This window comes from Crocuta crocuta, unplaced genomic scaffold (genome assembly GCF_008692635.1).
Source record: "Crocuta crocuta isolate KB4526 unplaced genomic scaffold, BGI_CrCroc_1.0 scaffold150, whole genome shotgun sequence".
Taxonomy (NCBI): Eukaryota; Metazoa; Chordata; class Mammalia; order Carnivora; family Hyaenidae; genus Crocuta; species Crocuta crocuta.
The window spans coordinates 626,971-639,394 of NW_027527439.1; the positions used below are offsets into that span (position 1 = coordinate 626,971).

Sequence of the window (12,424 nt, forward strand, 5' to 3'; positions counted from 1 at the left end):
AGGTTATAACAGATACATCCCCAAAATACATATAAGAATAACCAAAACAACAAGGAAAGAGAAGGGATAGGCAGGGTGGGAGAGTCAGGAAAGAAATCAAACAGAGTTCTCAGTTTTGATACATATGGAATCTAACATTACTTTTACAACTGAAAAAGGGCACAGGTTGCTTTTGTACCTCTACATCAGAACTTCCAATGACTTAACATTGGATGAGACGAACCAATGACCAAGCTTAATGTTCTTAATCAATACTGGGGCAAAAATAACAGATATAATTAGTATATCCTATTAAATTTATGTAGAAATTCTTGTATTCCTGGGAGTCAAAAATATTACATAGAGGACAAATTTGCATGCCGCTTCCTAACTACTGGGATAGAATATTTCATAGTCATAACAACCATCTTTTACATCATCTCCTAATAGCTATCATTGTCCTATGTAACAAGTCATAAATTAAAATAATATTAAAGTTTTGGGACTTATAGTCAGCTTGACAAAAAGGGATCCATTTGGATCTATCCAACATATTAACCTTTAAATACAACCAAATACATATTGAAACAGTGACTTTAAGGACGAAATCCCATAATAAAAGATCTATTAAGCAAAGGAGTGATTATCTACACTGCTTTTCCATTTAATAACTTAATTTCAATTATTCATCAACCTGAAAAGAATTAATAATGCCTTGCAGTACATTACCATAACATTATTTCCATGACACATCATATTAAGCCTGCCTCCCATCTCCAATATTACTGAAATTGCTGACTATATCTAAGTCAGATAGTTTGCAAGCATAGATTTGTTAATATGTTCATTCAAATCCTATTTCAACAATATCTCAGCTGCAGTTTCTCTTCTCCTTCGTCTTTGAAGCATACAAATCACTTGTACTGGCTTCTTGTGGTCTGCCTCATCAGCCCAGCTCACAAGCTTTGCTGGCAAGATTTAAACCACATTCACCTTTCTCCAGGAGCACATGTATGACAGCACATTGAGGACAACTTTTGTAGAGATTCATTGAACACATTCATTCAAAACATAAAAATTCACATAGAGGCTCACAAAGACAGATGTGCTGCTGTCTTACACAAACAGAAGCCACAGCACCTCAGTTGAATTCCTAGGAAGAATTATTTGTTCTGTTGAAGGACTTTCCATCCCTGACACTGTCAAGAAAGAACTCCTGTGGTTCCACTTTGACCACATATGTATAAAGAGCTTTCCTAGGCACACATTCAAATAGAAGCTGGCAAAATTTTTCTTTTATATATACACACACATATTCAATGTTGTGTGTGTGTGTGTGTGTGTGTGTGTGTGTGTGTGTACAATTAGGTCAAAAGGTAGTAGGGAAATTTCTGGGAAGATGATGGAGCACCAGGAATCTATCTCCCTAATGAAATAAAAATTGAACTGGAAGACTCATGGGGCGCCTGGGTGGCTCAGTCGGTTAAGCGTCCGACTTCGGCTCAGGTCATGATCTCACGGTTCGGGGGTTTGAGTCCTGCATCGGGCTCTGTGCTGACAGCTAGCTCAGATCCTGGAGGCTCTTTCAGATTCTGTATCTCCCTCTCTCTCTGACCCTCCTCTGCTCATGATGTCTCTCTCTCTCTCTCAGAAATAAATAAAACATTAAAAAATTTTTTGAACTGGATGACTCAGTCTAAAATATCTATTTTAAACAGTTGCAGTCAACTTCCAAGGCAGGTTTTCATTGTAAATTGCATATAATTTTGCTTAATTTCAGTTATTCCACCTCTTATCACAGCAGCAACTACCCATCCCTTGCCCTATCACATGGCAAGTAGCTATACATGTGTTCACCAAGCAGCATGCACAGAGCTTTCAATAACCAGAGTTAATGCACCAAAAACAAAACAAAACAAAGCAAAAAACAAAAACAAAATGAAAAAAAACCAAAAACTTCCAAATATCACATATCTGGGCTCTGATTGCTGCTTTCTGCTCTAATCACACAAGTGCAGACAAAGAAGGCAACAAAGGATTTTCTATTCCTACACCTATTGTTGCAACCATCTCCCTCCTCTCCCTGAATGGACTTCAAGGAATCTTAAAAAGGCTGATGATCTTTTTTTCTCTCATTTTTCTGTTTTTCCCTTCCTGAGAGACAGATATTAAAGCCTAGAATTTTGGAAAGCAACCACATATACCAGGAACATTAGAAGAAAGTGTCCATTTATGACCAGGGAAAGGTCCAGAAAAGACCTAAGAACATTGAAATTTACACCTCACATTGGCCCTTTCCACAAAGGCAGGATAAAACAATCAAAAAATTAATAAACAAAATTAATAACAAATTAATAACAAAATAACAAATAAAATTAATAACAAAAATCTGCCAACCCTGGGGAAAGGAGGAAAGTCTCATCTCCAGATTTAACACATGGTTAGATTCAAATGTTCAGTCTTCTACAAAAACCGCAAGACACACCAGGAAACTGAAAACTAAAGCCTATTCAGAGGAAAATAATCAACAGAAACTGTTCCTGAGAAAGGCCTGATGGCAGATATACTAGACAATGACTTTAAAATCACTGCCTTAAGGATTCTCAGAGAACAAAAGCAAGATGTGAAGAAAGTCAGTGGGCCAATATATTCAAAGCACTAACAGAAAAGAATGGTCAACAAAAAATTCCTTATCTGGGAACACTATCCCTCAAAAGAAAGGGAGAAACTAAGACATTCCTAGGCAAACAAAACCTAAGGAAACTTGCTACCACTAGACCTGCACTGACAGGATAGCTCAAGGGAGTCTTCCAGGGAAAAAATGAAAAGATACCAGATACTAACTCAAAGGTGAATGAAAAAATAAAATATTGTTCAGGGAACATCTTTTTTTTTTTTTTCTTTACAAATAGTTTATTGTCAAATTAGTTTCCACATAACACTCAGTGCTCATCCCCACAAGTGTCCTCCTCCATGCCCATCCCCCCTCCCCCCCACATCCATCAGTCCTCAGTTTTTGTCAGCATTCAAGAGTCTCTCATGGTTTGCTTCTCTCCCTTTCCCCCACCATTTCCGCCCTTCTTCTCCCCCTTGTTCCTCCGTCAAGTTCCTCCTAATCCTCCTATACGTGCAAACATATGATATTTGTCCTTCTCTGCCTGACTTATTTCGCTCAGCATAACACCCTCAAGGTCCATCCATGTTGTATAGCAACAGTTTCTAACTGCACTTTTGGTTTCTACATGATTTAAGAAAACTAGCCCATTTTTAAAAACAAATTATTTCCTTAAAAACAAGTATTACTTAAACTTTGTAACTCCAATCAAGTTTTCTATATAATTTAATGTACTAATTCATTTAAATTAATGATAGTTTATGTCTGGGGGCACACAATGTACAAAAATGTATTTTTGTGATGTCAACAACCCAAGAGGGTGAGGATGAACAATGCATTACAGAAGCAGAATTTTTTAATGTTATTAAACTTGAACTACTATAAATTATAATGAATGACATTGATTTAGCAGGTTAAATGAAATTCCCATGGTAACACACACACACACACACACACACACACACACACAATAGCTATAGGATATACACAAAAGGAAATGATAAAGGGATTTAAAATTTTCACAACAAATTTTCACAACAAAGAATCAACTAAACACAAAAGAAATAGTAATACAGAAAGTGAGGAACAAAAAAGCTGTAAGGCATATAGAAAACAAATAGCAAAATAACAGAAGTCTTTCCTTATCAGTAAGTACTTCAAATGCACATGCATTAAACTCTCCTATCAAAAGACAGACTTTGGGTAAAAACACATGATCCGATTGTAATAGTGTTGTTTGGTGACAGATGGTAGCTACACTTGTGGTGAGCACAACATAACAATATATAGGCAGCTGGCAAATCACTATGTCATACATCTGAAACAAGTGTCACATTATATATCAACTATACTTCAACAAAAAATAATAATTAAAAAAATTAAAAATAAAATGGGATTAACAATGGGAGGAAGAAGTTGTGAGTTGTATACCAACTTAGCAATTTTTATGTAAATCCAAAATCATTCCATAATAAACAAATTATATTTAAAAATAAATACAAAAATTAAAAGGTCACAAACACACACACAAAGAAAAACGTGATCCAGCTCTATACTGTCTACAAGAGACTTTAGGTCCAATGATACAGATACACGGAAATGGAAAAAAGATATTCCATGCAAATAACCAAAGAAAGCAGATGAGCAAATGTCAATCACAATATACCATAAATCAAAAAAGGTTACAAAACAAAGAAAGATATTATATATCAATAAAAGGTTCACTACAGCAAGAAGATAAAACTATTATAAACACATATACATCTAATGAGAAACCATCAAAATACGTAAAGCAAAAGTTGACAGATGAGGGAGAAACAGACAGTTCCATAAAAATCATTGGAGATTGCATACCCCACTATCAATAATAGATAGAAAAACCAGAAAGATCAGTAAGAACATAGAAGACTGCACACATTGATCTACTAGATGTAACAGATATATACAGGACACTCTTCCCAACAATAGCAGCATATTCCTCCCAACAATAGCAACAATACACATTCCTCCCAAGGACACATGGGACATTTTCCAGCAGAGACCATATGTTCAGCCACAAATAAGTCTCAATAGATTTTAAGACATAATTACCCCAGGACATCTGACCACAACAGGATGAGGGTAGAAATCAACAAGATAAGGAAAACTGGGCAATGTATCAAATAGAAATCACAAGGGAAATCAGAAAATACATAGAAAAAAATAAATTTGGAAATACAACATACCAAAACTTATGGGATGCATCAAAATTGGTGCTTACAGGAAATTTACAACTATGTTAACAAAGAAAGTTATCAAATCAATAGCCTATTCTGCCACCCTAAGATATTGAGAAGAAAGTGTACTAAATCTAAAACAGAAGGTAGAATTAATAAAGATTAGGGGAGAAACTAATAATATTGGAAATAAGAAAAGAACAAGAAGGGATCAGTGGAACTAGAGCCGGTTCATTGAAACAATGAAGAAAATTTACAAATAAGGAAGACACAAATCACTACAATCAGAAAAAAATCTTGCCATTTGCAAGGACCTGAATGGAGTTACAGTGTACGATGCTAAGTGAAATAAGTCAGAGAAAGACAAATACCATATGATTTCATTCATATGTGGAATTTGAGAAACAAAACAGGTGAACATAAAGGAAGGTAAAGAAAAATAAAATAAGATAAAAATAAACAAGGAGCAAACCATAAGAGACTCTTAACTACAGAGAACAAACTGAAGGGGAGATGGAGAGGGAGAATTAAACAGGTGATGAGCATTAAGGAGGGCACTTGTTGTGATGAGCACTGGGTATTATATGTAACTGATGAATCACTAAATTCTGCTCTTAAAACCAATACTACACTATATGTTAACTAACCTGATCTTAGAAAAAGGAAAAAAAGAAATGAAAGAAGTAACAACACTAACGACCACATAGAAATAAAAGGGACTATAAAAGGATTCTATGAACTGCATATGCTAAAAGAATAGACAACATGATATGGACCACTTCTTAGAAAGACATAAACTACCAAAGTTAACTTAAAGAAAAAAAGACATTCTGGATAGACCTATAAAGACAAAAGATTGTTACATTTGGGTAAAGTACTCAGAATCTCCTGCCAAATGGATATCCAAAATATAAATGAAGATTACACATGTGTCTCTACACACTAAAGACAATACACAACCTTAATGAAGACTGTTCTTATCCTCTAGATTTTCAGACATTACTAATCATGACCAAGGCACTAATTCACTTCTCTAAATGCACAAAGCTGGGGGGTTTTTTAAGTTTATTTTTTTATCTTAAGAGAGAGAAGGGGAAAAAAGCAAGTGGGGAAAGGGCAGAGTGAGGGTGACAGAGAATACTTACCTACAAGAAAGATCCCAGTGAGGCCGCAAACTCACAAACCATAAGATCATGACCTAAGCCTAAGTCAGACTCTTAACCAACTAAACCACATAGTCAGTTTTTAAAACAGACATTCAGTGATATTTTCAGCTCTCTCATCAGTCTCAGGAAGCAGGGCTCATAAAATGCCACAATGACTTACTTAAAAATGTTCAAATTGAAATAAATGAGACATGGCATGTTTTGCCAAATATGAAGGGAAATCCCCACTCCAGTCCCGCTGCTAACCACCATAAAAGCCCAAAGCCACCCTCCTGTGCCTGTATTTTTGGACAAACTTGGGAGTTGCCTTACTCTCCCCTGGAAGTGTCATCATATTATTAATAAACCATTTTATAGCCACTTGGTGTATGTGTAAGGTCATATGTCTTAACACCCAAACCTAATTTTAGGGTGGGGAGAGACATGCTGTCTCTTATATTGGCTAAAACAATTTAGGAAGAAACAATACTAATTCTACCCATACTCTTCCAGAAAACTGAGAAAGGAACACAACCCAATTCATTCTGAGACAAGCATTTCACTGATACCAATTAGAGAAAAAAAAAATCTCAAGAAAATCACAAGAGTGATGATCCACATGAACAGAGATATAAAATTTTAAACCAAAATTCAAGCAAACAAAATATAAAATATATAAAAGGAAAATATACCTTGACCAAATTGAATTCACTTTTGGAATACAAGGTTAGTTTAACATTTGAAAATCTATTAGTTACATTCATCATTTTAACAGAATAAACAAAAGAAATCATATATTCATACTAAAACATGTAGCAAAAGCATGAAATTACACTTCATCAAAGTAAAAACTGTACTCTTCAGAAGACACTCCTGAGAGAATTAAAAGGTAAGTCATGGACTGGGAAAGAATATTTTCAGGGCTTGTATCTGGTAAGTAACTTATATCCAAAATATATATCGAGAACACTGAAGACTCAATAATAACAAAACAAATGACCCAGTGTTAAAATGGGCAAAATTTGACAAACACTTCACCAGTGAAGATATATGGTTGACCAACAAGCACATGGAAAAAGGCTTAACAAAATTACTAATAAAGGAAATGCATGTAAACACCACAATGAAATAAACACCTACACAAGGAAAGCGGAAACTAAAAAGACGAACCGTAGCAAGTACTGACAATATGTGGCGTACATGAAATTTGCAGTCACTTCTGGTGAGATGCAGAATGTTAGAGCCACTTTGGAAAGCAGTGTAGCCATTTCTTTAAAAGTTAAACATGCACCTAACACATGGTTCAGCCACTGTTCTCCTACCCATTAATCCAGAGAAAATATAGTACCTGTTCATACAAAGGCCTGTACATAAATCTTCACAGCAGGTGTATTAGCATCCAGTTGAAAACTGGATGCCCATCAACAGGCAACTAAATAAATACATTGTGGTAGAACATTATTCGGCAAGAAAATGTAATGAACTATTCATACACACACTATGAATGAATCTAAAAACATTTATGCTAAGTAAAATAAACCAATTTTAACACTACGTAATTATGATTCCATTGATATAAACTCTACATGACGCGATCTAACACATAGGGACATATTAGGGATTGACTGGCAATGGGAATAGAAAGGTGGGACAATTCAGAGAGAAGATTGCAAAAGGGCATTAGAAAGCTTCTGGTGGGGAAACAAATATATTTCTTGTCTTGATTATGTTGGTGGCTTCACAAGTATATCTACACACATATGTCAGCATATGTACATGTACAAATATACCAGATATTGTGTATTTTAAATATATCCAGTTTATTATATGCCAATATTACTTCAATAGAATGGCTTAAATAATGAATATAAGCAACTTCAGTCTGTGGCCACAAGCAAGTGACAATGTCATATTGAAATTCTTCCTGAAAACAACTAAAGAAAACCAGACCAAATATATGATAAAATGGACACTAGGTAACGCAGGACACTCATGGGTGGCTGGAGAAAACTTCCAAGATACTTCTCATGGAGGAGGTACCCACACTGGCCTGGCCATCTCCCTGAGCAGAGCAGTGCAGATTAGGGGAAGGACACGGCAGCTGGAATTACAAGCCAGAATACCAGAATACCAAAAGGGAGCTGTAGGGAGACAAGCTTGGGGTTGGAGTCTTTCTGAAAACAGTTCAGTGCAAGCACATGAGGAAACTACCCAAGGCACAATACTGAATGAAATAGAACGATACTCAAGTTTACAGAACCTATTTTCAAACCACTAGCCAGGGCCATGATACTTAATGAAGATCTAAAGGAAGTTCCTCAATCAGCTACATAAAGGTGCATTTTGACCTAATCTCTATAACTTTCTCTGAGTTGGTTCTGAAATTCGGAGGGAAAGGTAGTTGTATTTTAATAAACTTTAAACCCCAGCAATGAGAAATTGACCTCACCTTGATGACAGCGGACTAAGATATTAGGTTTTTTTAGCTCCCAGGACAAGGTGAGCACTACTGCATGGGTAAAGGGAGGAGACCGTGAGTCCATTCAAAATCCTGAATTCCAAGACAAAGCTTTCTTGCGTTAGCTGCTAATCTGCTCTCCTACCTCCTTACCTAAAGAAAGCAGAACCTAACTAGCTGAAAGGCGTAGAATTGTCTGGCCACAGGCATGTCCTTCCAGACAGAATGTCTTATGAGTGTAAGCAAGTCCCTCAAAAACAATGATGTAACTGCACAGTCCCCCCAGAATAAAGAAGTTCTGTCACGTGGAGAATGTCTACCTGGTGGACAGAGAGGTATAGCAAGCTCCCTTAGGAAAAGGAAGATCCTCTATAGGCTGGCATCCTACACTTGTGATTTCAGTTATTGATCAGAACAACCTTCATGTAAGCATTACAAACAGTTGCTATTTCTGAAGTCATTTATTTATTAAAGCTATAAATAAAAACTCTATAGAGAAGTTATCCAAACAGGTAGTTAATACAGGTTCAAAAGTTTCAATACTGAGTATTGAATCAGGTCAACAAAAATAATCCAATCACGTGTTTCCTTATTTGCAGACCACCGCAAAGGTACTCCTGTAGAGAAAACTAAATAATCCATTTCAAAACCTCTGAAATGGTAAATATTACAAGAAACTCTGGACTCTTAACACTTGGAACCAAGAATGAAACTAAGGGAATCCATGAGTCCCCTGATGTTTGTAGTTCTGAGTGTGAGCCTGTTTGTTAAAGAGGTGGTGGGTATAAAGATTTCAGCAGTTCCTCATTTCCAGGAACCATCAAAATGAAATGATCATGTGCTGCAGTTACCATGGTTGGCAGTCAAAGCAAATACACAATCAGCTGACAATTAAGGCAGATACAAAGGGATATGTATAGAAAAGATATTCCCTGAACAATATGGAACCCAATCTAGAAGGTGATTACACAGTAACAGAGTCTTAAGTTCATCTTCAGCTTTTTATACTTTCTCAGACTTGTTTTACATCAAAAATGCTTAATTTTGGATTTTTTGGAATTAAAGCTTCAGCAATTCTGAATGCAAAAATCAAAACTTTAAGTTCCAGATCCACTAACTCTATTATTAAACTCCTGTGTGAACTTGAACAAATCTTTGAAGTTCTCTGAGCCTCGGTGTCCTTGTCTGTCAACAGAGAATCATTGACAAGACAGATGAGCTTCATCTTAGCTCAAATTATTTGGGCTCAGTTGACTCTAGAACTTCTGCCATCACTATGCACAACTCATGGGCATCCAGTGACTTCTCAAAAATACAGGATCATCACATTGATTGATTCTGATCCTAGGACATGAATAAAAGGCATCCTTTAAAAAGCTTTCTTAAACTTCAGGCTTCAGAACAAGAGTAGAAAGTAACCAATGAAACAGGAAGAGCAGCTCTCCTTACATAACAGAAACTATAAATATGGCTGAAGATATATGTTCAAACAAATTAAAACCACACTACAGAGTAGCAGTTATCAAAATGATCAATAATAATGTATGGAGGCTTGCCTGAACTGAAGTGACACCTAGCTAAAGAGGTAAGACATGGAGATACAGCATGTGGAGGCCAGAGCTACAGAGCCTAATATGATAACCAGCAGGTAACAGAAACATGCACACACACATTGTTCCCATCCTGTCAATACAACCAGATCCAGAAAGATTATGTGCTTCACAGTACAGTACAAAAGACATTGTCTCCCTGGGATAGAAGAATTCAATGATTACTAAAAAACATACCTGGGATTAAAAACTCTTCTCCATAAAAAAGCATAGTGACATTATGACCATGATCTTGAAGAATCTCAGATACACGGTCCAGTAGTAGATAATGGCTTCCACCTAGGAACAACACAAAATTACATCTTTGTAAAGATGTGAACAGAGGGTCTGAAATGGATGTAGCAATTGGGAAATGCATGGCAAGGGGGCAGAAAGCTGATGGTGAGCAGAGGAAGATGAATTTCTTCAGCCCCACTGTCCCAATTAGGGTAAGCCCCAGCTGAGATACCTACATTCAGTCTGCCCAAATTTTGACCTATGGCAATCCTCCATCAAAGATTTCCTTGTGACTCGTGGCTTCCATGTCAGTGTGATGCTCTTCTCTGCTTAGGCCTCAAAGAGTTCCTGATCCTAGGGACATGCTCATTTTAGCCAGGCCTTATGGAGACGTCATGCCCTAAAGAAATAACCATACTGGTGGAAATTAGGCACACTGCTGTATATGGAAGTGGGAAGGGTTCCTATTGTATAATCAGTCGGTGGTCCTTATGGAATCATTCTCCTTGGAAATTCATGTTAGTGGAGGGATTATAAACACGGGAACTTGAATATGAGTCCAAGAAACAGCCATTGAAGCAGATCTACCACTTAGAAACAAACTCCTTGAGATTCAAATATACTTGGCAGGAGTCCAGGTTTCCAAATATATTTGGTAGGATTCCACATTTCCAGTTAGGCCTGAAAATTTCTGAACATGAAATTAAAACATTCAAGATGACTGTGGCCATTTAGGTGATGCCTAAATCTGTCATGAGCAGGATCTTACTGTTCTACCCCAATGGCCACAGTTATCCTAAATGCTTTAATTTCATGTTCAGAAATTTTCAGGCCTAACTGGAAATGTGGAATCCTACCAAGAAAATCATGAGTTTCTAAAGAAAGAGAAGTTTACTCTTAGGGGAAGTACTGGTTTTATCTTGCAATGATTGTCTAAAACCATGCATCATCAAGGGGCATTTCTCTTGAGTTTATGGACTCAGAGCAGAGAATGTCCAATCAGGAAGAAAAAATAGAATTGGCCCACGTTGGAGGGTAGGGGTACTTTGGAAGGAAACGACTTCATGGTGATTAGGTCAGCAGAGTGGGATGTCTGACTACAATAATGGTGTGTATCTCTGGGAATTACTCTAATTTTTAATTTATCTTTCTGTTTCCTGAGATAACATAGATTGCATAAAACACAAGCTTCTACCTCCTCAGACTGCTTCCTCTGGCTTACCTTTAACTTATGCAAGAAATGGATGCAGGGAGAGGGGGGTTATGATGGCAGAGAAGTAGGAGGGCCTGGACTTCCTTGCCTCTCAAACATAGCTATATTGATGTCAGATCACTTAGAACACCCAGGAATTCGATCTGCAGAGAAGCCAAAGTGTCTCTACATTTGGAGGAAGACAGTGTGGCAGGATTGAGGTGCCTGGATGTGAATTGAGGGAGATACAGTGGCTAAGATATAGAGGAGAGGGAACCCCTTCTGTGGAGAGACAAAAGGGAAAAGAGAAAGAGATTATGAAAGTGGAGCATCGAGTTATCACAAGAGCAAATTTCTCTGGACTATGGACTGGGGAGCAAGAAGTACTGAGTGTCCCAACTCTTTGTTTGCAACAGTTGAAACTTGGATTTGAAATTCAGAGTTTTCAGAAGTGTGCAACCTTCTCCAGAGCGGATCTCTGACTCATGCTCTTGGGGAGGAGTGAGCCACCCCAGCGTGCATAGTGTAGTGTGTAGCAATCTCTGGGGTTCACTGCAAAGAACAGTTTCCTTTCTGGAGTACTTTGGGAAGAAAGTTTATTGTCTCCCCAAGAATAAAAGACACTGCAGATGCCAGCCAAAAGCCTTTCATCAGGAGGGGAGAGAGGCTTGGGGCTCCTGGGTGGCTTAGTCGGTTGAGCGTCCGACTTTCGCTTGGGTCATGATCTCACGGTTCGTGGGTTCGAGCCCCGCGTCGGGCTCTGTGCTGACTGCCAGCTCAGAGCCTGGAGCCTGTTTCAGAGTCTGTGTCTCCTTCTCTCTCTGACCCTCCCCTGCTCACGCTCTCTCTCTCTCTCTCCTAGAAATAAATAAAAACATTTAAAAAAATTAAAAAAAAAAAAAGGAGGGGAGAGAGGCTCTACTCGAGGAAGGGAGCATTGCTGTGCGGTGCTGCGTCCTTTAACACTTCAGATTTTGAATTCCAACTGAGCATC

At 37.5% G+C, this 12,424-nt stretch overlaps 1 protein-coding gene across 2 annotated transcripts in view; it reads right to left on the reverse strand.

Moving 5' to 3' along the window:
• Window positions 1–12,424, reverse strand: part of LOC144228442 (UDP-glucuronosyltransferase 3A1-like) — a 31,310-nt gene that overhangs the window by 12,934 nt on the left and 5,952 nt on the right. The window contains exon 2 of one of the 2 annotated variants that reach the window (XM_077760266.1): window positions 5,412–5,417. In XM_077760266.1, the coding sequence (XP_077616392.1) occupies window positions 5,412–5,417 (6 nt within the window). Of the gene's footprint in view, window positions 1–5,411; window positions 5,418–10,187; window positions 10,302–12,424 lie in introns of both variants that reach the window. The other variant, XM_077760260.1, reaches the window with a different exon arrangement.